This window comes from Pseudomassariella vexata (assembly GCF_002105095.1).
Source record: "Pseudomassariella vexata strain CBS 129021 chromosome Unknown BCR38scaffold_4, whole genome shotgun sequence".
NCBI lineage: Eukaryota > Fungi > Ascomycota > Sordariomycetes > Amphisphaeriales > Pseudomassariaceae > Pseudomassariella > Pseudomassariella vexata.
In genome coordinates this window covers 2253076-2277452 of record NW_024467959.1, presented here as the reverse complement: position 1 = coordinate 2277452, position 24377 = coordinate 2253076, and the positions used below count along the sequence as shown (strand labels likewise).

General features: G+C 51.5%; 7 protein-coding genes across 7 annotated transcripts; 3 read left to right on the top strand and 4 right to left on the bottom strand.

Annotated features, from left to right (window-relative positions):
• Positions 1–204: 204 nt before the first annotated feature.
• On the bottom strand, positions 205–4099 carry BCR38DRAFT_456307 (NUC185 domain-containing protein; the record flags this gene model as incomplete). The annotated part of the gene is made up of 2 exons (XM_040861901.1): positions 205–885; positions 962–4099. The coding sequence occupies 2 exons, from the start codon at positions 4097–4099 to the stop codon at positions 205–207; spliced, it is 3819 nt and encodes a 1272-aa protein (XP_040718216.1).
• Positions 4100–4361: 262 nt separating this feature from the next.
• BCR38DRAFT_427594 (replication fork protection component Swi3-domain-containing protein) lies at positions 4362–5880 on the bottom strand. Its single transcript, XM_040859842.1, has 3 exons — positions 5556–5880; positions 5429–5504; positions 4362–5376 (listed from the first exon to the last, which is right to left on the bottom strand). Exons 1-3 carry the CDS (start codon positions 5756–5758, stop codon positions 4567–4569), a joined length of 1089 nt encoding a protein of 362 aa, XP_040718215.1. The 5' UTR covers positions 5759–5880; the 3' UTR covers positions 4362–4566.
• A 210-nt stretch (positions 5881–6090) lies between these two features.
• BCR38DRAFT_510816 (NADH-ubiquinone oxidoreductase 21 kDa subunit) lies at positions 6091–7338 on the top strand (the record flags this gene model as incomplete). Its single annotated transcript, XM_040865019.1, has 4 exons — positions 6091–6150; positions 6212–6228; positions 6313–6518; positions 6594–7338. The coding sequence occupies 4 exons, from the start codon at positions 6091–6093 to the stop codon at positions 6893–6895; spliced, it is 585 nt and encodes a 194-aa protein (XP_040718214.1). The 3' UTR covers positions 6896–7338.
• Positions 7339–7914: 576 nt separating this feature from the next.
• On the top strand, positions 7915–10786 carry BCR38DRAFT_388283 (fungal-specific transcription factor domain-containing protein). Its single transcript, XM_040857527.1, has 6 exons — positions 7915–8080; positions 8154–8177; positions 8249–8370; positions 8427–8941; positions 9039–10041; positions 10184–10786. The coding sequence occupies exons 1-6, from the start codon at positions 8021–8023 to the stop codon at positions 10665–10667; spliced, it is 2208 nt and encodes a 735-aa protein (XP_040718213.1). The 5' UTR covers positions 7915–8020; the 3' UTR covers positions 10668–10786.
• A 2354-nt stretch (positions 10787–13140) lies between these two features.
• BCR38DRAFT_388281 (GMC oxidoreductase) lies at positions 13141–15571 on the bottom strand. Its single transcript, XM_040857526.1, has 2 exons — positions 14866–15571; positions 13141–14801 (listed from the first exon to the last, which is right to left on the bottom strand). The coding sequence occupies exons 1-2, from the start codon at positions 15110–15112 to the stop codon at positions 13393–13395; spliced, it is 1656 nt and encodes a 551-aa protein (XP_040718212.1). The 5' UTR covers positions 15113–15571; the 3' UTR covers positions 13141–13392.
• Positions 15572–15713: 142 nt separating this feature from the next.
• BCR38DRAFT_427585 (aldehyde dehydrogenase) lies at positions 15714–17889 on the top strand. Its single transcript, XM_040859841.1, has one exon. It carries the CDS (start codon positions 16196–16198, stop codon positions 17702–17704), a length of 1509 nt encoding a protein of 502 aa, XP_040718211.1. The 5' UTR covers positions 15714–16195; the 3' UTR covers positions 17705–17889.
• Positions 17890–21558: 3669 nt separating this feature from the next.
• BCR38DRAFT_522484 (uncharacterized protein) lies at positions 21559–22817 on the bottom strand. Its single transcript, XM_040865235.1, has 3 exons — positions 22566–22817; positions 22391–22517; positions 21559–22319 (listed from the first exon to the last, which is right to left on the bottom strand). The coding sequence occupies exons 1-3, from the start codon at positions 22607–22609 to the stop codon at positions 21636–21638; spliced, it is 855 nt and encodes a 284-aa protein (XP_040718210.1). The 5' UTR covers positions 22610–22817; the 3' UTR covers positions 21559–21635.
• Positions 22818–24377: the final 1560 nt, after the last annotated feature.

The following is a 24377-nucleotide window of genomic DNA, read 5'->3' as shown; positions in this document are numbered from 1 at the left end:
AAGTTTCGTACAAATACAAAGCTCAGCAACGGATTGATCATCTCACAATATCCGTTATGGGCCTCCCGGACTTAAAATCCCCCATGCCATCAAATCTGCAAACGCCGACTCATGCTCATCATGCCCCCAAAACATGAACCAACCCCTTGACACGCTTTATCATTCGACTTCACCATGTTTCAAAACCGACCCTGGACCGCCCGCTCACATGTACAAGCTCGCCACAGCCGTAATATCCCTCTTAATCCCCTCCTGCGCCTTCTCCATCTTCTGGTACAAAGCGGGATCACCAATAATTCGCGCCGCGTTCTTCACCTCGCGACAAGTCTCATCGAGCCTCGTAATAACGCGTACGATCGTTCCTTCGAGCACGTCCGTTAAATCCGTAATGTTTTTGAAACTCATGCCCCTGGCCCACTCGTATACCACCTCCATGAGTCCGAAGCGTGGGCGCGATACGAAATCATTGCTGTCCTCGGAAGACTGGATCACCTGGTGCAACGTCTGGATGTTGTTCACCTTTTCGGATATCTCGATGATGGTCTTCATACCGCGCTCCAGGTTGCCCGTCAAGTTGGGGACTGAGTCGGTTTTCTCCTGGAAGACGAAGGCCGAGAGGAGGGCGGCAATCTCCGGCGGTTCGTAGTCAGCGAGGACGTTGTCGAGGATGAGCTCCGTGAGGACGAGCTCGTCGGCGCTGTGTATCTCGCAGGCGACTTTGCCCTTCAGTAGGATGCGTGAGTTCTCGTCGATGAAGGATAGGTCTTTGAGCACTTGGATACGCTGCTCGTAATCGGGGAGGAGTTGGAGGTTTTGGTCTGAGAGGGATTGGCGGAGCGAGATAATATGCTCCTTGATGAGCCATTGATCGTGGCACATTGCGAACTAGCAGAATACTTATTTAGCTTCGTGTATATGAAAAAGAAAGAAAATGGCGACCAGGGATGTACAGGGGGCTTACATGTTTCAAGAAGTCTTTGCACCATTGCGGTGCGAAATTGCCCGCTTCAGATTCCTCCTTGGCCCTCTTCTCCATAATCTCCTGAAGAGGCAAGCTCTTGACCTTGGATAGATCCATTTCGTTCCACCAGTCGTTGTCCCACGACCTACACAAACCGTGGATACGGTCCTTGGCCTTGACATAGCCCTCACCACCTTCAAAAATCTCCGGCACAATCCCCCTTGTCACCTTCGTGGTCAGGCATTCGACGTCGCTCAGCGGCACGTGTAATGTTCTAAACTGAACGTGCCTCTTGGCCTGCGGCAACGCCGTGAAGTGTGACCTGAAAGCGGGTAGGAAGGGGAGTAGATCGGTTGAATCGCGAGTTTCGCGCAGGGTTCGGATCTCGAAGATATGGACGGTTGGTTGGCTGCCCATGATTTTCTTGCTCACACCATCGGCAAGTAGAATCCCGGGGGTTCGAACACCATCCTTGTTGAAGACAATAAGGCGCGATTTGGAAAACATTTTGCGGCCAATGGGAATTGTCAGCAACCCCTTGTAGAGATCTTGGGTGAGCTGCCTGTAGTTCATGGCAGCTTGGTGGCACTGCTCTATGGTCGGGTCGCATATGTCACAAGTATCGCGCTTGATCTTGGCCAGATCGGCTTCGGCAATCTTGACACCCTTCTCGTGTTCGGGCAACAGTTGCTGGGTAGCATGCTCAGAGAAGCTGCGCTTAATCATCTCCTCGATCTTGAGAGCCTCTACCCGCAGTAGGTTGAGAATCATATTGTACGTCAGTCTGAACTGGGAACGCAGCTTGCTAGGCTCGCCCAGGATCATCTTCTGCAGATCAGCAACAGGGGGTGCCTCGTCACCTCCGCCAGGTGGGACAATAATGACCGAACCAACGGTATCCAGACCTCGACGACCCGCACGACCTGCCATCTGAGTGTACTCTCCAGGTAACAGGTTGCGGAACGAATGTCCATCGTGCTTCCTATACCCTGAAAAGACGACCGTTCTGGTCGGTAGGTTTAGTCCCATGGCGAACGTCTCGGTAGCAAAGAGCACTTTCACCAGGGTTTGCGCAAATAAGATTTCGACCAACTCCTTGACGATAGGCAGCAACCCGCTATGATGCACAGCAATGCCTCTTGAGAGAAGTTCCCTCAAACGAATAATCTGAGGCAACACCCGATCTTCTGGCCTGAGTCTTGCCAGGGACTTCTCTATAATCATATGAATATGACTCTTTTCTTGCGCAGTGCAAAAGTCCTGGTTGCTGAGAGCATCGGCATTCTCCTCACATCGCTTCTTGGAGAAGACAAATATGCACGCAGGCAAAAGAGCCTTCTTTTTCAAGAACTGCACCATGTGCACCCACAGGTTCTTGTCCTGGGCCATGGAAGTGAATCCACCTGGACGACCGGCTCTACCCATATGGCCAGGGGCATGGCCAGCTCTGGGAGGTCCGCCTCGGCCGCGTCCTTGACCACCGCCTCGTTGTCCGCCTCTTTGATTCTGGCTACCGCGCTGAGCGCCTCCTCGTTGGCTTCCTCGTTGATTGGCGCCGCCTCGAGCAGCAGGCGGAGGGACGACCTTGTCCTTGCCGCGCAACGCCTGGTCAGCTTCCTTCCATCCCTTCTCGATGAATTTCTTCTCGTGATCCACGATCTTGTGAATATCCTTGCCAGCCCAGAGGTAGTGCTCGAGAGGAATTGGTCGTTTTGGAGTGGAAATGACATAGATGTCCTTCTGTTTGGTCCTTCCTACCCACGAAGCAAATTCGAAGGTATTGGGTACAGTGGCAGAGAGAAGAATGAGCGTCACATGTTCGGGTAGCATGATGATGACTTCCTCCCATACCACTCCACGCTCAGCATCATTGACGTAATGAACCTCGTCGAAAATGACGAACTCGACATCCCGAATGAGATCAGCACCACGGTAGAGCATACTTCGGAGAATCTCGGTTGTCATGATTAGACAGCTAGCCTCAGGATTGATTTGAACATCTCCGGTCAAGACGCCGACTTCGTCAAAGATCTGCCTGAAGTCGCGGAACTTCTGGTTACTCAGAGCTTTGATGGGCGAAGTGTAGATAGCCTTAGTCATGTGCCGGGCGGCCAAAGAGATGGCATACTCGGCCACGACCGTTTTGCCAGCAGAGGTGTGAGCAGCCACGAATACCGAGTCTCCATTTTCCAGGTGGTAAATAGCCTCCTTTTGGAAGGTGTCGAGCTCGAAGGGCCATTCCTTTGCCATGTTCGGAACCAATTCCCTAAAGTTGGTGATATCACGATTAATGTCGACCATATGCGCCCAGTCTCTCCCAGCCTTTCTACCGCTAGAAGGCTTCAGATTACCATGAGCTTCAAGAGCTGGGAATTCGACAGGAAGGAGAGCATCGATATCCTCGCCATCTTCTTCCTTCTCTTCGTCGTCATCCTTGTTGACTCCGCTGGTCCCGACACCATTATTGCCGTTATTTTCTGGCGTGTCTTCTGGTTCTTGACCCAGCTCTTCCTCGATAGCCTTGGCTTCCTTCTCGCTGACCTTGCTCTTCTTCTTGCTGAAGTCGATACCTCTTTCCAGACCAGGGGCAACCTCGAGCAAGCCGCCTTCGGCACCAAGCTTGATGACACGCTCGAGTTTATTGCCTGTCCCACTCGTACCCACACCACCAGATCGCAGAATTTGGTCCTCAACTGCATCAATGGAGTCTACCCCTTCCAATCCACCAGGCGCGAAAGGGAAGAAGCCAGCTGCGCCTCTGATCATGTCCGCCTTGCCCGCAGGTCTGCGCATCATGCTCGTGGAGTTCTTGGCTGTGGCGCTGTTCGCAGGTACCGTGACATTCTTATAGCCAGTAACTCTGCCCTCCAGCCCTTGTCTCATGAACCGCGTCACTGTCCTCGTTTGGGTGGGCGCGATGCGGAAGAGATCCGTGACATAGGTGGGACAGTCCCATCGCTGCTGCAGACGGTTGAGCCATTCAGTTGAGAACTTGGGCGATGGGGTGAGGAAGTCTTTCTCGAGCTGGGCTTTGAGCGCCGCGGGGTCTTGCTTTAGGCGCTTTCGCGGGCCTTGCTGGAAAAGGATGTCGTCGATGTTGAAATCGTCAGGTTGCGGGCTGACATAGAGCTTCTCCATGGCATCTATTAATTCGGAAGACGCCATCTTGACGCTCGATTCGCAGATATCAGGCGTATGACAGGCGTATGAGGAATATGAAGTGATAAGGACTCAAGCGAGCTCGGAAATAATAGGTGATTGAATGACGCTGACACCTCAGATTGGTGGTGTCTTTGTTGGTGAAACTGGAATTATGGTGGGGTGTCGGAAGCTGCAACACCGACTTCTTTGCGACCCCGCGCTAATAAAAGAATGACAACCTGGGAATCTCAATTACACTCCCAGGCTCGTGCTTCTCTACCTGTAATGTAAGCCTTCGTTTGAATGCTATTGTTAGACATTGATCATAGCCGTAATTCTTCATATTATCATAATACCTAGTTCTCCTTGGCCTTAGAACTCAAAGGTGTTCAACAGTACCCAGCTATTGGGCCAGGGCAAATTTCCGACACCATAATACACCTGAACTCCTCGTACACCAACTCTTACCATAATCCATCCATTTCCGCCATAGCTTCCTCATCATCTGCATTGAATGTTGTATCTGCCGCTGGCTGCTTATCCCGTCGAGGCAAATTTGTTGACACCGCCCGTGTCCCAGCGTCCATTGCTTCCGCCTCGGCCATAAGGGCATCGAGTTCATCTTCATCTTCCACGGCTGGCTTGCTGGGTTTCGGTCCCTTTGCCTGAGTATATTCCTGCATACTCGACTCAGCTTCAGCTTCCGCCATCAATGCATCCAGATCATCATCATCAGGCGCCTGTTGGCGTGGTGCGGGCTTCGGCGCAGGCCTTCCACTGCCAAATATTGAAGTGGTTGAAGTTCGCTGCGCTTCCTCCTCTGCCATGAGCGCATCCAGGTCTTCCTCATCCGGTTCACCACCACCTATCGCACCGTTCCCAAACAACGACCCCCCAGCCGCCGCCGTCGTTGTGGTATTCCTCGGAGTGGCATCGTATATATCTTCATCCGGATCTCCAAACAAATCCTCCTTATCTGGTGTCTTTGGTCGCTGGCTCGCCCTGACCTGGTTCTGGAATATCGGCGCAACTCTCGCTGGGAACTTGGCAGGCTGTCGCTCCTCAAATGGATTCGACTCTTCCTCTGGCTCTTCGTCGCTGTCCTGAGTCGCTTTCGGTTTCAACTCATTGATCCAGTTCAGGCGAGCGCTGATAACCCGGCTTTTGTGTCCCGTCTTCTCTATCATGGCCAGAGAGTCGAGGAACTTGCCCTTCGGGAACAGGTCGTCGAGCCAAAATTGGTAGAGGTCGAGGAGCTGTTTGGTGTCGGAGAACTATGCGCGTTAGCATTCTATGTAGGAGCACACGAGAGTCGACTCTACGAACCTCGTGCCCCTTGCCCTTGAACTTCAGCTCGCCCGCCTTCTTTCGTAATTTGGGTATGCCATTGTCGCTTAGTAGTCTGTATTGATTGTCAATCTGGGCTTGAGCACAACGGATCTTAATTACGAACCTGTGTTCATCCAACTTGACATTGGGCGCTCTGGGCTTCTTGTGGACGGCGATTGCTTCGTCAATACCGAGTCCGCTGGCTTCTGCATCGCGCTTCTTAGACTGGGCTTTGTTGCTGGTGTTGTCGTCGTCCGAGGCAAACGGATCGTTGAAATCGTCGACATCGAAATTGTCGATATCGTAGTCAACAGTCACTGGCGCCATGTTAACAGTCTCTGCACAATGAAATATGCAGTTCGATCGAGAAGATGTACAGAATTGTACCAGGATCGTCACTAACACCCGTACCAAAACGCGTCTTCGGATGGAAGACCGCGTCGTGCAATTAGATCACTTTAAAGTGGGTTGCGTTGGTGGTGGGATGGGGGTCTAAGCGCCTGCAGCCAGTCTCAACCATCTTGTTTGAGGAGTTGTCAGCACCCGATGTTTAGCCGCCCTGGAACTCGGCTGTTTTGCTGAAGCTTCCAAGAACGACCTCATTCGATTCGAGGAGCTCCGCAGCTCGAATATTGGACAGCCCAATTGTGCACATCACCATGTCGACACCACAGCAGCCGAGCTACACGCCCAGCAAGGTCCTGAGGACCGAGTATCCCGTAAGACTTTGCCCAATTGGCCAGCAAGAACGCATATCAAGTGGCTAATATGCGCGCATAGCTCATCGACAATGACCCGTACGTTCGAATCCTCGAATATCCCAATCGATGTGGCTGTCGCTGCCGACCACTCATCCGTAAGGGAGGCTGATACTATGGCAGGCACTTCAAGAGAGTTATCGGCTATGCGAGACCCTCAGATTACGCTCATGGCATCGTCGCCGGATTAGGAGGACCGGGTCTGCTCTACGCCATGGAGAAGTTCGCGCCGTCTCAAGTCGGCCGAGGAGGGTTCGCCCGCGCAATGCGACTATGCGGTGTTATTGGAGCTCTGGGTGGCTTCCTCTACTTCTACCAGCGATCCTCTCGTGCGTAAAATGCTATCCAGATACATATTTATGTACTCGCCACTTGGAACGGAAAACTAACCTCGCGATATACAGTCCGATTCTACGGCGTCCTCGAGAACTCGCGCGAAGTCGAAATGGACATGCGCGAGATGGTGGCCAAGGTCAAGGCGGGCGAGCCGCTGTATGGTGAGAGCAAGCTGACGCCACACATGCAGGGCGTCGCCGCGCGCCAGAGCAGATACTCGGCCATGGCTATGCATCTGCTGCCCTGGTTCAATTTTGTCAACCACCCCCAGCATGGTGTCGATACGGCCAAGTACTACAAGCAGGCTGAGAGGGAGCTCGAGGCCGAGAGGACATCTAAAACGCAAAGGGAGGTCGCTGCGCTGGGTTGAATCGGGTGTGTTGAGGACGGGGAGTTGCGAGGAAGGGAGATGGGCAAGGGAATTCCAGACGACGGAAGAGAGAGTTGGAGAAGGGAAGAAAGCATTGTACATAAATGTAAGTGGGAAGCTATTCCCGGGAGAAGACATCACTTCCACGCATAGGGAAACTCAGGTCTCGATTTCATTCTCTTAAGCGTGTCCCTGGTCCTGGTGCATGGCCGACTTTGGCCAATATGGCAGCTTGAGTCTGAGAACCTCCCGTGGGACCATGAACACAGACATTTACTCGAATCGTGTGCTTGAAAGAAGCGCAAATACACATCATCTAACAATCCTCTCCTGTTTGCCAAGACCTCGATGACGAGCTCACTAGCTACTGCAACAATTTATGTAATACTTTGACAGGATAGAAAGCATTGGTCACGGTGGGCTCACAGGAAGTGTGCGTAGTGGGGCAAGACGGCGTATTTGTTCATGCCTGCAACATTGAGCCAGGGAGTTGCCATCATGCGCCAGAGGGGCTCGGCACCAGCCTTCTGGCGCAAATGTTCGCAGGTATGGAGGTGGAGGGGGTTAGATCTGGGAAAGTTGAGTTGCTAAGGACGACTATAATCTAGTGGATTGTGGGTAGTCACTGAACGAGCTGAGTGCGAAATTGCTACGGATTCACGCAACGGAAGAGGCTCGATGGGAGAAATGGGTTTCTGGATTTGTGAGGATTTTAAAGCCGTAAATGAAGGTATAAATGCTTATATCTCATGTGCAGCAATCAGTCACGACGTGATGATACCAACGGCATAGATAAATATGATTGAGCTTGGTTTTGAAGACCGATTCTCGCAACCAAGTCATCAAGAAGAGGAAATCAAGAATGAGTTTGTCGAACGTTCATTTTATTGACTTGAACAATATTCGCATCGGAACCCGCGGATGCCGAATTCCGGGATGGATCATGATTGGACAAACAGTCGTACCTGCGGCGTCTGGGGGAATTGAGCACATTGAGCCGAGCTCGCCCATCGTACGACCCAAGTTTCTGCTGTCGTCTGACCCCACATAGTACTGGGTTCCTGCATTCAGTCATCGGATGGTTGCAGTCCCAACTGTTCGACATAATCTCGAAGCAAAGATATTATGAATGCCGAATCAGCGGGTGGTAATGGTGGGGCATCGCCGGCAGGCACTCGGCGAGCGGTAAGCTACTCCCGGCCGGAATCCGTGGACTTCGGAAATCATTGTAGACAGCCACTGACTTCTTGGCTTGCAGTGCGACCAGTGTAGACTGAGAAAGGTAGGTCTGTCGGCAATTCACTCGATACTTGATATTGACTTATACCGTATATTGACAAGCTCGTGCTTTAGATCCGCTGTGACAAGGAATCGCCGTGCGCCAATTGCAAAAGTGCCAAACGTTCCTGTAGCTCACTCGGTCTGGGACAGAAGCCCAAGGAACCTGGGCAAAGGGTGCTCATCTCTCGCCAATAGTATGCCCCCAGGATGCTGCCCCCTGGATCCATCTCAGTGGCTGACTCAGCTCCAGTGAGAGGAAGCTCGATGATATGCAGGAGCGTTTAGCTGGCATTGAGTCACTGCTCCGAAATTTATCTGTCCCATCTGCATCTTTCAACCCGAAAGTTTCGGGCCAGTCCTCTCACAGTTCATCACACAGTGGACCACAGACGGGAAGCTCAGCGGACAAGGAGACCCCTTCGGCTTTTGAAGACAGTGTGTCTACCGCGCTCGACCCGGAGGATGTGGAGCCCTTCGAAGGGGGCAGTTCACTGACTGCACATGCCGCCTTCGCATCTGAGTTCCTCGAGAATGCAGTCCACGATGTGACCACGTTCAGCGGGGGCAGTGACCGCATGGAGGCGGCTCTGTCGAGTCTCCGGGCTATGGTTCAGCTGCAGAAGAATGCCAGGGCAACAGGTGGCGATGAAGACCCTAAGGGAAACCATAAAGGCAATATGATTGGAAGGGGTCCGGGAGTCAAGTTGAAAGATTTGCCCATGCCTCCGATGGACTTGGTGGTGGAGAAGTTGAGGCTGACCAAACGTATGAGTCTGGCTTCATCATTGCTGTCGACCCACTTTCCTTTCTATACTTGTGAAAAGGGGCAATGTCGTGATATGCATAACTAATACCTTACCAGGACGACCGGGGCCCATGATGCTCCTCGTCGTCACCTGCTTCACCGACATCGACGCATTCACGGACAAATGCCGGCGCATCTACTTCAGCACCGACGACCATGACATCCCCATCTCGACCTTCATCGTCGTAAACGCTGCCCTCAACTACCTCTTCTTCGAAAACGCCATTACGATTACGGCCAACTCGCCTGAGAAGACGCAGCTCGAGCAGTGCTGCGCCATGTGCCAAGCCAACGTCGAGACCGCCCTCGCCCAGCTCCCTTTACTCATGCCCGCCACCCTCGAAAACATCGAGGCCCTCCTCATGGGCGCCAGCTTTGCCATCGACCTCAGCCGACCCAGTCTAGCTTGGCTGTTGACGAGTAGAGCAACGCATATGTGCCGCGCACTAGGTCTGCACCAGGAAAGTAGTGTCCGCAATGACAGCCCCAGGGTAAGGTCCGACAAGGCGCTGTTGTTTTGGAGTACGTACATGCTCGACAAGGGCCTTTCCCTCCGACTGGGCCGGGCAAGTATCCTCCAGGACTACGATATTAGCCTCCCCAGCGTGCTGGAAAAAACGCACGGCAGCCTGACTCAGCCCTCATCAGCGATTCTGAGTCTGTGGATCAAGCATTCCGAGGTTCAGGGAAATATATACCAGCGTCTTTACTCGCCCGGCGCGCTGCGGCAGACGGACGCCACTCGCATGAAGCAGGTGGAAATTCTCGTGAATGACCTGAAATTCTTACTCTCAGAAACGTTGAAGCTGTACGATGAAGCGGCTAGGCAGGACGATAAAGAGAGTCGGATGTTTGTGCTGATTCTGAAGAGCGATCAGGTGTCGTATTTTTCGAGTTTGGCGCTGGCGTATAGGGCAATTCCGATTTCGCCAGGGGCGGGAACGGGGAGTAGGGCATTTGCGGATGAGTGTTTGGATACGGCAAGGGCAGCTATGAGGACTCATCAGGAGGCCATGAATATGATGTCTGATCCGAGTTTAACGGTGGTGTATTTGCATTGGTGAGTGAACCTACCCTTGAGCTTACCCCTGAGTCCAACCCTATTCCGTATCGCAATCTTTATCACAGTCTGTCCATGTCCGCGTTCACTACATAAATATCACATGTATGAACATGGATCACTGACATCAATACACTTTTAGGACCATCCTCTACGCACCCTTCATCCCCTTCATTGTGATCTTCTGCCACGCTATCGAAACCTCCAACGCTGACGACCTTCGCTGCCTTGAGCTCTTCGTCCAGTCCCTGCAGGGATCATCCCACATATCCCCCGCCATCGACAAACTGCACCAGCTATCCCGCATGCTGTACAACGTCGCCCTCTTGTACGTCGAAGCCAAGGCCCAGCAGGCAATGGATCAGGCTATGATCCCTGTTGGAAACGAGTTTGATATGTATCTTAGCCAGTTGGGGTTCATACCTACGGATGAGGGCATGGGGACAGGGACGGGGGTGGCGGGGGGAGAGGGAGAGGAGATAGGGTTCGGGGGTACGGGTGCAGGGACAGGTGGAGGGGGAATGATGCAGACTACTAATCAGTTAGGGGATTGGTTCTCCGGGAGTAATTATACTTTGGGGTTGGTGGAGGAGGATTTGTCCAGTTTTAATACTTCGGCTTGGTGAGTAGTTAAGACGAAGAGGGCACAGGGAAGGGAGCTTTGTAACATATTTGCGTGCTAGGGAGGCTTCCTGATAGATTAGAATACACAGCGACATACTTGTAAAAAATACAATACTAGGTTTGGCTGCACGTCGTCAATCCTTCTTCTCGATAATGGGCATTCTCATAACCTCATTAAACCCGGTGCTCAATATGAAAAAAGAAGATCCAGCCTGATCCTATCACCCAGGTATATTACCTCTGAATATAACGAGCAATGGACACTAGCAGATGCCTATCTCTGTACTGTTAGAACATTGCTCATCCCAATTGTACGTAATTATAGTATTAGATTTCAAATTGCTGATAAATGACAATTATGTATATGAAGCAGGAGTAACGACGTTGGTCTTGCGATGACTTAACTTACTTACTGCAGTCGTAAATTCCCACTAGCTAATGGTACCACCTACGCAAATAACACTGCAACACCCCGACAAGCACTCCTGCATAAATGCATGTTCTTGCGGAAAATCTTGGATCGACAGTCATGTGCACAATTTGAGTGTGGTTTTCTTTGAGCACTTCGATCCATTGCACAAATAGGGTAAGAAAGGACAGCTGAGAACGACTTAGGTTTCATACGGCACTGGAAAGCACAACTCTTGGCGAAATGATCGCATACATGAGATGGGTACTAACATGTGGCTACGGTGAGTTTTGTGTCTAGAGAGACCTACCATGCACGCTCCCGCCGAGACGACTTCGCCCGTCACAAGCTAAGCTGTCAATTTCCCGGAAACGCCTCGCCAACCGTTGAAAAGCCAATACCTGAGACCTGGTGTATACTTGGGGACCTCAGTGGAAATAGATCTTCAATAACCTATTGAGAGGAGATTTATATCCAAGCGTGTAAATCTAAGTAAGGGACTACAGCTCTGCGCTGGTCGGAATTCGTCAGGCATATGAGCTGCGGAGCGGAGGATATCATTTCTCTTTGCGCCGGCTGCATCTGGCCACATCAGTTGAGGAAGACGTTTTCTCTCTTTTCGCCGGTCGCTCTCTATCTGGGTACAAGAATCACATTTTTGTTCTGTTCTACTTTCCTATTCTTCTCGAAGAGTTGAGATACTTGGAAAATTCTCCGCCAAAACTTTTGTGCTTCAAAGTATTTAACAGTATATCCGTAACATGTACCATCTCAAGAAATACATCTCTCTGAACAGTGTCTATAATATGTATGTATTTAAAGCCTTTTTGTATGCAGCCCTGTTTCAAACTAGTCGATTTCAAAGAGTCCAATGCACGTTAACTTCCCTTTCCATCGAAATGGAGAGAATATCGTTTGTGCCGAAATGGAGTTTTCCTTTGACAGCTGACATAAATGCACGAATTCGCTCTCCTTCCTTTCGATGAAACTTTTAATTTATTCGGCATTATTAAATATGATAAGTTCATCTGTGTAGTGCAGATATCCTCCCCAGGGAGAAACCAAATCTAGCATAACATTCTGTCGAAGCTCTGACCGTTCTTTCTTGCGAAGTATAGTGGGAAAAACGCGCCTACTATCCAGTTTTCGATGCCGAGAAGCTCTCTCAGTGGGCTGGTATAACAACTGGCGTTGGCACGTCGTCACCCACCTTGACTCGGAGCTTCTTTCTCATACGGCCCCCCTTGCGGCATATCCTGTTCACCCGAGACGATCTCAGAGGGGTAATTGGATGTCAAAATCCCTTGGATGCTGGCGCTCTCAGAAAATAGCTCGGGCTTGACAATGTATTCAATCCCGCTTGGAGTTTGGTTGGTTTGTTGATCCATGCTATCCTTTCGTTCTTTGCGTGCTAGACTCGAAGCAGGAAAACAATCGCGGCTAGTAGGACACTGCCAGGTGACCCAATAACACCAATTCCAAATTTCGCGGGTAGCGACAGTGCGTGTTTCTCGGGAACATTCTCTTGGGCGGCGGTTGTGGCTGCCGGTACTCCTGGTGTCGTGACTCTTGAACACTGGCTAGCAAAGAGTGCACCACAAGCCCCAACCAAGCTCCGAAGTCATTGTATGCGGCAGATTGCTGATGGCCGATGACCTTAAAGACTTCATATGCAGCCCAATGCGAAGATGACCTGTGGTGTGGACGCATTTTCAGAAATGGTGAAACCTAGGATTGTATGTTCCCGTCGCTAAGAGGCGCTTGGGTGACCTGGCCTGATCCTCCAGTCCGGTATTTGGGCCAGTCTGGTATCAACTCGTCGGATACGGTGGAATTCTGAACCGCAAAGACGACAGAAGATGCCGGTAAAGTGCCCCATGGCTACATGAATAAGGTGCCTTCCAAGCCCGAGGCAGACTCAGCCCTAGTTTTTCCCCAATAATCAATTATGATCATCCCAACCCTCGCGACATGCTCATGAGATTCCATGCCATACGGTGACTCGCAGCCACGCAAGTTATAACTAACATCCACGATTTTCGCAAGTTGCACATTGCAACCTGTACACCCACACTGCCACCACAGAGTCCCACAAAGTAGGCCCCAAAGACAGCATATCACCGCAGCAACTCAACTTGAAAATGCATAACGATATAATGCTTATGCTAGTCTCTAGCAAACAAGAACGGCCCAGATATGCCCTAGCTATACGCCAAACGAGACCAAAATGTCTGTCTCCAACTTGGCCAAGTAACATGTACAAAAATGCTAATACACGCTTCCTCTATCTTTCACTCCATCATTCCGTCCGTGATCATCTACAACTTAGCTGTCTCCCTGTCATCCGCAGCAATCATCTCCGCCGCCCTCTCCGCAACGCCCAGCACCGTCAACATAGGATTAATGGTCGGAATGGTCGGGAAAACACCCGCGTCCGCAATCCGGACCTTCTGCAGCCCCTTCACCTTGAGCACCTCATCCACGACGGCCAGCTCGTCCTCGCTCACATCGCCCATACGCGTCGTGCCGACGGGGTGGTACACCGTGTGCGCCGCCTTGCGCGCATAGTGGCTCAGCTCCTCGTCGGACTGCAGCTTGGGCCCGGGGGCAACCTCGCGCTTGATCCAGTCCTTGAAGGGGGCTTGTTCAGCGACCTTGCGCGCGGCGCGCATGCCGTACACAAGGGTTGCGGCGTCGTAACCTTCGGGGTCGGTGAAGTAACGGAAGTCGAGGGCGGGCTTGACGCTGGGGTCCGCCGAGGTGAGGTAGAGGCGGCCGCGGGAGCGGGGGCGCGGGATGTTGGGCGTCATGCAGAAAGCGTAGCCGTCAGGGATGTCGGGGTAGCCCAGACGGAAGGTGTTGAGCGTGAAGGGGATCTGATAGCAGTGCATCATGACGTCGGCGATGTCGCCGTCGGGGATGCCGTCCGGGTTGGCCGCCGATTTCTTAGCGCCGGCGTTGGGGGCCTCCCGGCGCAAGAAGATACCCGCGTCTGAATCCATGGTGGTCTGGTTTTGCGGGACGGGCTTCTTCAGCTCCCACATGATGATGCTTTCGGGGTGGTCCTGCAGGTTCTCACCCACACCCGGCAGGTCATGGACGACCGGAATGCCGAGGGAGGAGAGCTGACCCTTGGGTCCAATACCCGAATGAAGCAGCAGGCGGGGCGTGTCGACAGCGCCAGCACAGAGGACCGTCTCCTTCTTGGGCGTGATGGTCCGCTTGGAGCCATCCTTCAAGGTCAAGTCGACGCCTGTCACCGCGTCTCCCTTCACGTTCAACTTGGACACCCAGGCGTTGGTGAGGATGGTCAAGTTCGGCCGCTTCTCCTCGCCTCGCAGAATCGGGTGGAGGTACGCGACCGACGCACTAGATCGTCGACCGTCGTCCGGGTTGTAGCTGACTGAGAAGAAACCGACGGCTTGCTTCAACGAGCCGGTGTTGGTGATTTGCTTGTTGAAGTCCTCCACGACGGGAATATCGAGAGCGGAGCTGCAAGAGTCAACCCAATCTCGGCACAACTTGTTTCGGTGCTTGGCGTGTACGGGCTGGACCGTGTTGCGCAGCTTGTCCATGGCCTTCATGAAGGTCTTGAAGTCCCAGCCCTTTGCGCCCAGCGATTGCCAGATCTTAAAATCATACTCAAAAGGCCTGAAGGAGATCAGCGTGTTGTGCGATGAGCAACCTCCGAGGACCTTGGCCCGCGAGTGGCGGATGTGTGAGTTTCCTAATGCGACACGAATGAGCGGACGATTACACGTTGGGAAGCGGGCATGGCATGCGATACGTACCCATCGGCTGCTCGGTGGTGCCGTAGTCGTAGTCGAGTTCGCCGCCCAACAGGCTCAGCCACTTGCGCAAGTCCAGCACGCGGTCGTCGCTAAAGTCACTCGGTCCGGCCTCAACCAGGAGAATCCTCTTCTGAGGCAGGTACTCGGCCAGCCGCGCAGCGACGACACATCCGGCGGTGCCTCCGCCTACGACTACATAGTCATACCTCTCCACATCGGACGCGGGGAGCTGGTCGGTAGTGGCCATGATTGCAGAAATTGTGCGTGGGGAAGTTTGGGCAAAAAATGGGTGACTTGTCTGCGAAGCAACAGCAAACTGTCAACTCAAAATGGGCATGGAAGAATGTGCAATGCCCTCAGGTGACCATGGCAGACTTTAAAGTTGCCCGTGGGATCCAAGATGCCGGTGCCATGCGCTGCTGCGAGCTTTGCGGCCGGCCCACCACGGATGAAAAAAACTTTGATACAGCCCAGTGAAATGACGCCGTGAATCAACACGCGACGGGCTTAGAACGAGGAAACTGGAGCGCGAGGTGGGGGTGGAACTCGGGAAGCGGTCCACTGTAACTAGTAGGGAGTGCCTGAACCTGACTCGTAATGATGTGAGGTCCACTGTGGCATTCAGACTTGTTTGCCTTGACGTTGCCCAGATACCAGCCAGTTGCGGGCTTGAGGAGAGGCAAAATGTGACCGAACATGAGCTGACAGCCGCATTTCGGTCCCCTGCTGTACGGGTCCGACTGCCCTATTTAGTGCGGCTAGCCTCGACACTACTGGAGCCTCGTACGGGCAGCACGCCATATAAGACGATTGGCTGCGGGTTGGTCAGCTCGCAGAATCGTCCGTAAAATGCACTAAACTTAGGCCAGATAAGCTCTCGAGATTGTAACCGGACTACCCTACCGGCCAATGACGTAGGTGCCAAGTCTGGCTAACAGATGTCCCAGCTGTTTTATGTCTGACAGGGGCCCACTACGCTGCGTAGATCCTTGGTTTTCACCGCCGCGCTTAACGGATGCTAGCACTGTTGAGGGTCCATTCGGTGAGGCCGAGGGCGAGAAAAAAGTGCAATTGTACGCCGCACCGTTGACCACGGCCTTATCTCACAGCATCGAAGTTCTACTTCGTAGCAAAGACCACCGAGCAGATAAGAGCACCGATTGGAAGCTGGGAACCTCGCATAGCTTGGTGATCACTTGAGCAGCATTGCTTGTCTTCATCCCTGGTTATCTCTGACCGACAATTCGGGATCCCGGCACGTCGATTCATACGTCGCTTCACCCGCTCATTCGATCAATCAATCTCACTCATCCCACCCCCGAAGTTCAAAATGGCCGCCCACCAGGGACAAGAGGACCGCCACACGTTCTACGCAGGGAAACCGCAGCCATCCTCAGACTCACCCGGCCAATTTAGCTCTACCGACCCGTCAACGGCCAAACCTGTGTGCACCATCCACACCTCGTCCCCCGCCTCCATCACCGCCGCCATCCAGTCCGCCCAGGATGCCTTCCCCTCGTGGTCTTCCACCCCGCCCCTAGACCGCGCGCGCATCCTCCAGCGCGCCGTCTCCCTCCTACGCGCCCGTAACGATGAGCTAGCCCGCATCGAGACCCTCGACACGGGGAAGCCCTTCTCCGAGACCTCCGCCGTCGACATTGTCACCGGCGCCGACGTCCTCGAGTACTTCGCCAATCTCATCGCCGGCGGGGGGCTCAACGGGGAATCCATTCGGCTCCGTCCTTCGGCTTGGGTCTACACCGCTAAGGAACCCCTGGGAGTGTGTGCCGGCATTGGCGCCTGGAATTATCCCATTCAGATTGCGCTGTGGAAGTCGGCGCCTTGTTTGGCCGCGGGGAACTGCATGGTGTACAAGCCGAGCGAGTTTACGCCGTTGCATGCGCAGTACCTGGCTGCTATTTACAAGGAAGCCGGCGTCCCTGATGGCGTGTTCAACGTTGTGTACGGTGCTGGAGATGTCGGCGCGCAATTAACCAGCCATCCGGCCATCGCCAAGGTCAGTTTCACGGGGCAGGTGAGCACGGGGGAAAAGGTCGCGGGCTCGGCTGCCGGTGGCATGAAGTACGTCACTATGGAGCTGGGCGGGAAGAGCCCGCTGGTCGTGCTCCCCGATGCGGATGTTAACCAGGCTGCGGACGGGGCGCTGCTGGCCAATTTTTATAGTTCGGGGCAGGTGTGCACCAACGGTACCCGGGTATTCGTACCAAAAACCATGAAGCAGGAATTTGAGCAAACCGTGTTGGAAAAGATACGGTTTGTCCGCGCAGGCGACCTGTTTGATATGAACACCAACTTTGGACCCCTGAACAGCAAGGTACACTACGACAAGGTTGTGGGCATGGTAAAGCAGGGAATTGAGAAGGACAAGGCCACACTACTGTGTGGTGGAACAGCACAACCCCGTGGCCTGCCCGGTGGGCTTAAAGACGGGTACTGGATCGAGCCGACGGTATTCACTGACTGCACGGACGACATGACAATTGTCAAGGAGGAAATTTTCGGGCCCGTCATGTCAATCCTCACATATGATACCGTCGACGAGGTCGTACGGAGGGCAAACAACACGGAGCACGGTCTTGCCGCTGGCGTGTTTGGCAGGGACGTCAATGAATGCCACACTGTCATTTCGAAATTGCAGGCTGGCATTACATGGATCAACACTTGGGGCGAGTCTCCCGCCGAGATGGCGGTTGGTGGGTGGAAGCAGAGTGGTGTCGGGGTTGAGAATGGCAAGAGGGGATTGGAGGCCTGGGTAAGGAATAAGAGCACGTTGGTGGAAATGGGCGGGGAGGTGCCGACGGTGTTTTCGAAGTTGTAAAATTATCTGGCAGCCCAGAAAATCCTGTCAAATATCTCGACCACGCAGGTATAGAGACCACCACCTTGTCTGTATGTCTAAGTATTTGACGCACAATGCGATACCGCTTCCTGTACACTTGATGGGCTGGCGCCCGAAATCCCACCCTTGTCAATATCACAATTTGCGTTCGCACAATTCATTCCCTTTTTGTTGTTATATGATCACGCAAGAATAAAAGAGCAATGCCGTCACAACCACTACGGTCTTCCCAGCCACCAGTATCCAGGACTAATTCTGAAACTTCATCTTCGCCAGCAGGGTGTTGTACATCGTTCGACTTCTCATCGTATCACCATATTAGGATTTGTTAACTGGGATTATGATAATGAGCCTTCGTCGCGGAGCCGAAAACCTGATAGGCGCGATATCACGCCCGAACCATACTTTTATCTCCCCGTCAACGAAGCCAACTATGCCGTTACACCTTCCTGAAAAAGAGAAAAAAGAATCATGCAAGGTGGCATGGCTACTATTGATTGGCAGCAACATCACGAGGTTCCGAACCGAGGCCCCTGAATGATTCGTACGGTGTGGAGGTTATGTCAGCGGCCTGCTCGTTTCACCATTATCGTGATACTGAGGTTGGTTGATCTGCTTGCCAGATCGTTGCCTGGCTGCGCCATGGCCCGAAAGATTCGATTTACGACTGCTAATATGATTCCTTTCATGAAATATTACAAAGGCTTTGAAATTTGAATGACTGAAGTCGCGCTTCAGTGTTGAATTTTCTGTGGTGGTTTGAGATCAGGGGGATAGCCATAGGCAGCTCTAATTCAAAACAACTAAAGCTTTTGCATTGGAAAGGTTTAGAACTTGCACGTACTATCAAAATACTTGGGACATAGTGAGGAGCTCTTTGATATAGTTTGCCATTAACTGGCCCCGTCGGGGTTACCTTGGTTTGGTTCGTTAACAAATTTGAGTGTCAATGTGACTTGACCGAAACACGATTGTATTGAACTGGATATAGCATTTGCTTAACGGAAATATCACATAAGATATCATGCGTCTGTTTTCGTTCTATTAACGTGCCTCAAAAGTACTTGAGTTGTTCCTTATTGTAATGGAAACTTTTATTTCAGGTTGTGCTTACAGAGACAGCTACTTACAAGTTAAATATTCAGGCAAAACTCGAGGTGTATGCATAGGCTTTTATATACCCGTGTCTACATACATCCATACGTTACTCGTTGTATGTCAGAGAACAGAATGCCATAGGCACCAGTGGGTGTCAGGACACTGAACGCAAGACACGGGTGGGGCGCCGGAGGGGTGTTTCGGACAAAAGACTCCCGAGTCATGATTACAATCTATGTGAAGCTTTGGGATGACGAGAGTCGAGATCCTTGGCATCGCCGACCCTGCTGTTATGCCGGGTCCAAGCGGCGGCCTAGCTATCTATATAAGGACCATCTCGAAGTAGGATAGGGAAGGAGCAGAGATCAATGCATCACCGTGGGCACCCCTACCTGAGACCGCCAGTGACCACCCGGTATTACGTAGGAGGGACGCCCGTTACTCCCCATCACTCTGTACTATTGCCTTCGGCCTAGCCGTACCCTGACATTGTATTACATGACTACCCCGATATTGCACACAGAGCTTTCTTGTCACCCATCCTAACATTGTGTGTTACCGCCGAGACCAGTATCTTGGTAGCTATGTATTGATCTACTGCCCAAGAGCCCACGTCGACAGAAACGGGGTTTGATACATCTAATCGCTAGGTGATGTAAATATCTTACTACTCGTCTTGATATGTGGAATATGTTGACAGGAAAGATGTAAGTCGGCAGACATAAACCTCACCATGCTCTTCCGTTGGATTGACGTTCAAATTAGTAAACAAAATGACCGTTGGACTGACCAACCGGCCATCCACACTGGGCTGGGTTGACTGGTTGTCATAACTAGCCGGAAATGAGGTCTTCATCAACCTCGCCGGCGCCGTCCATCGAAACCAAGCTGTTAGCCAAGCCATTCGACCGCTGTATCGTTATTTCCCGCGTTGTCGAGCGTGAAGTAGCTAAATTTATCCTGGATTCCGTAGAATTGGGTGACTTGAGCGCCAGAAGACCGCCGAGATGATAGCGAAAGTCCCTACAGGGCTAGTAGGGCCCTCTAGCACGTGCAAATTACTAACATAGTGAGCCCTTGGCTTGGCAACCACTTGGCAACTAAGTCACCAACCAAGTATCGAAATTGATATGCCTTGGCAACCAAAATCTGGAGAATTGGTGGGTTGGGTTGGCTGGTTAACGTCAAACCCTTGGCAACCAGGTTGAAGTGGTTGGGTTGTCTCGGGGCTTAGGCGGACGAAATGTTCCTACCGTTTCTGAATATTTTTTCCTCTCACAGATGTACTATTGTGATACTGACCAGTCCAACTTGTGTTACTAGTCGGGCTTGGGATTCATTGATGTACCGATGCCGGTGCACGTCATAGAAAGTCCAAGCTATCATTGGACGCATGATCGGAAGGTCATATTTCATGGGTATTTCAAGTACAGAGTGAAGGACGGGCGTGCTAGAGAGAAGTCGGTTGCCTGTCACCAGCTGGGTACTAGCAGTGTATTGTAGGGGACTCAATAAAGACAAGTTAATTGCTGTTCCTCCTCAAAAGAGGGGGGGGGGGTTACAGCAGCCTATTTATACATTGCCAACCTTCGCATAGGCTAGGGCCCAGCAAGCCACTGTGTTATCTGCACCTGACAACATAGAGGAAACGACTGCGGACCATCGTCGTATTGGAGGTAATGATTGAAGTGATGCCGGTCACCATAATAATTACTTGTTTCGTTCCTTTTGTTCGCTATGATCAGGTAGTTTGACATTGACTTCTAGGTTTCTTGAGAAGTTGAAATAATTACGGGATACCACTAGGGCAATTGGCCCAAGCGCTGCACCCTGTGTGCCTGGGGCACGCAACAGTTTCTCAGGAGTCCTTACTTTCTACCGTCAGGTTGGGGTGGTTCTTGACAATGTTAACTTCCCCGGCCGAGTGACGCGCAGTTCTCCCTGAATCACAGTCTGAACATAAAACTCCAAGCTTGCCAGACTAGGCCATGCATCGGTTGAGACTGGTTATCGGCTTGCACCACACCAGTCACCGTCCGCCGCGTCAATTGCTATGTGCCTGTTGCTTCACTATCCTTTCCCAGTTCCTCCATGGTTACACGCAGCCTGTTGCGCATCACCTCCCCAGGAACAATATAAATTTCGCTCGGCTCTCCTTCCCCCATTTCTCTTTTCCCCCTACAGAAAATCATCGATCAATTTACAACACGTATATTCATGGCAGAAGTATACAATTCCAACTATACGAACTAATAAAATGACATAACTGTATATAATCCAAGCAGGAGACATCTGAGAACATGTGTGCGGCCGATGCTACTTGGATCTTATGCCCATACTGTCACAGAACAGACCCGTATCCGCGCAACTGGGACTGCTGCAACGAAGATCTCGCGGGAACGATGCGTTGCCCTAAGTTCAAGGTCAAATTCAATGGTGGGACAATCAAGGGACCCTGTGAGAAATGCGAAGATGAGGTGAAGAGAGGTCTGCGTGATAGGATTAAGGGGTATTAGAGTGGAAGTTCGAACTTATCCGCTGAAGGATTAGTGATCAGGAAAATATTACAAGATAATTTACTTCCAAGCGTCGTCCCTCAGTTTCAGTGCCCATGTTCGTCAGAAAAGTCCAACCGGAACTTACTGGAATAAGTGATGATCTACGCATTCCCAAGGGTCTGTTCACATCACAGAAAGGTCACAAGCGTTTCTGAAAAGAGACTTCAGCGGACCAACCTGGTTAAAACAGTTTCATAACTCAGTCTCGTATCATTTTTCTACTCAAGTCAAACAAACTACGCAACTTATCTTCACTACTTCGTTAACGTGCCAGTCGAGTTCTGGAGATGATGCATCAACAGATCAAACGACAACTCCAGTTTCTTAATCACCTCCTGGACCTGCTTCCTACCCAAAAGCTCCGGGTGCGACTTGATAGTATTTAACACTGAATCCCTAATTGTGCGATCCTGCTCCGAAGTCGAAGTATAAGCCTCCTGCGCCGCACCGAGGAAGTCCTCAGTATCCCAGTGGCGCTTGACTTCGTCCTCGAACTTATCGGCCGACAGGTTCTTGAGCCCCTTAATACCGTATTTAGAGCCGAGCGCGTAGACTCGGGCGTGGATGACGAGGTTCGAGGTGGTAGTAGGAGTGCTCTGGGCGCGCTTCTTCTTCTTCTTGTTTTTGGCAGCGGCCTTGTTGGCCAAGTCGGTGGCAGCGATGAACTCTTCTTGCTCGATGGAGTATTCCACCGGGGAGACAAGGGGAGCTCCATGGCCGTTGGATTGCTTGGGGTCTATGGGGTGGGTGCCATTCGTGCCGTTGGCTCCGTTGGCTCCATTTGTGCCATTGGCGCCGAGAGGTTGGTGTTCAGGAGATTTCGGGGTGACTTGGGTTCGGGGCGTGACCTGAGGATAGTCGAGGGTGTACAGGTAGTGTATCATCAGCTGCACGGCTTGGGAGTCTTCTTCGGGAATGGAGATCAATTGCTCCTTATTCTATTTCGGGTTCAGTATAAAGCCCCCGCGGGAGTGAACTAGTGCGGGATGGGTCTTTGGTGTCAACTTACTGCATCAAGATCAGAACAAAGCTTCGTGAGGACATGGGACCTAGGGCACACAATGACCTTGTGGACTTGGTGTTGCTCGTCCGCACTGGCGATAGTCAAGTCGGAGTATTGACCAGTACTGAGGAGACTATGACGGTACTCAGTATAACCCTGGTAAGTTAAAGGGTAGTCTTACTCTTTCAATGAGCTCAAGAGCTCAAGGTCAGATTGTGAAGCCATGACTGAAGTCGATCCTGCTTCTCCGTGCTGTCAACCGGTGGCGAATCGAAGCAGGGAATTGAGCACATGAGCATGAAAAAAGGCGGAAAACGGCGGGTAATCATGGTCTTTTATCTATCCCATTTTCCAATTCCGACATTCGAGAATGAGGCTTCCACAGGACTTTGGGCATGAAGACCACGAGGCTGTCGGGCTGCCATTGGGTTATTCAGGCCAACGCAGCAGGCTAAATTATGTGAAATCCATGATACAGAAGCGCTAGCGCTTGGAGTAGGGAGTGTGATATTCCAAAGCCAATCTCCTATTCGTCGCACCATTCTTGCAGAGCCTCAAGTCATAGTTACATCCGATGTGGCCGCTCAACAATTGCGGGGAAGATATGAGTTGTCCATGCAGCCGCAGCAGCCCCAGCATGATTTTACTTGATAGCAGATATAGTAGCCTGCAGGTGGCTTGGCCATTGGCCAATTCCAAAGCGCGGGACAATCATGACTGCATGATGGTGGTGTACAGGCATCTGTCGAAAAATGAAGGCAAAAACTGGGCGGTTGGGTATCCTGACCGGTCTTGAATTGTACTTTGGTGAGGCATCAGTTGGACCCCAATGCTGAGCCAAGGAACGGTCAGGTCTTCCTGTATGCATGCCATGAAAACTCACGGCGGAAAGAGTGTCATATATCCTGCTGACGTTTTCAAGCACACAAAGAGGACGGAAGGGCCTGGGATTGGTCTCTTACTCTCCGATTTATAAATAAATGGAGGTTTCTCTACGTGCTGCTCATAATTACTCCCAACAATATGCGGTTTGACTAGATTTTACTGCTGGAGTTAACAATGATCCTTACTACTGGTGTTTGGCAAGTGTAGTTTTCTATACATGACATTACTAATAATTGGGAATTAGTGACTTCAATTCTTCCCAATTGTTATACTTTTCAAAGCTGCTAACTGTATAAGTCTGAAACACAATCACCCACAAAAGAGAAGTATCTGACATTTCATTAGTGGCAAGACCATCACTCGACACTAGCAGCAAAGACAGTGCCACTACATCGAAGATCAGCTTTCTTTTCAGTAGGGTGGAGGTTTCTTATCAATCAATTTGATGCTGCCGACAGATGGTCACGATCTCAATACAAACCACATTTCGTTCGTCTCTCAAAGAGACCCTTCCGCATTAAGCTAAGCTAGACGCAAGCAATCTCATGATCGCGAACCTGCCTGGTACAAATCTAGTGTCATCAAAGTAACTGAGCGAAAATGCAGCTATGGAGAATTCACGAGCACCCACTTCTGGCAGAATGGCACGCGTCCCAAACAACTGAAGCTAAGTTTACCATGGTCAACAGGACTAACCACTGCCCCAAACACACAAGATACTATTATTCACGCTGGATATAGATCTCTAGGGTAGAAGACATGAAGTAGGATGCGTATTAGTATATGGCTTTTCGGCAAGGACCGTAACAGGTGCTGCCGCTCGAGAATGTCGTGAAAGTTCTAAGATGGATATTGTGGATCTATTGTACTCTTGAGGCATGTGTTCTCCCCGAAGCCAACGGCTCTTTGTACGAGACCTGTAAATAGTGTAATACGAGGGGTTGTAGCGGTATGCAGGCCATAAATAATCCCACAAAATTTGCACGAGGAACTGCGCAGTGCTGATTCTAGGGTCGACGCAGATGCCAGAGAGGCAGAGTTATTTTGTAAGAGCCTCAGCTTGGCTGTACTTCAAGCCATGGGTACCCACGAGCTGAAGCCCTTCCAA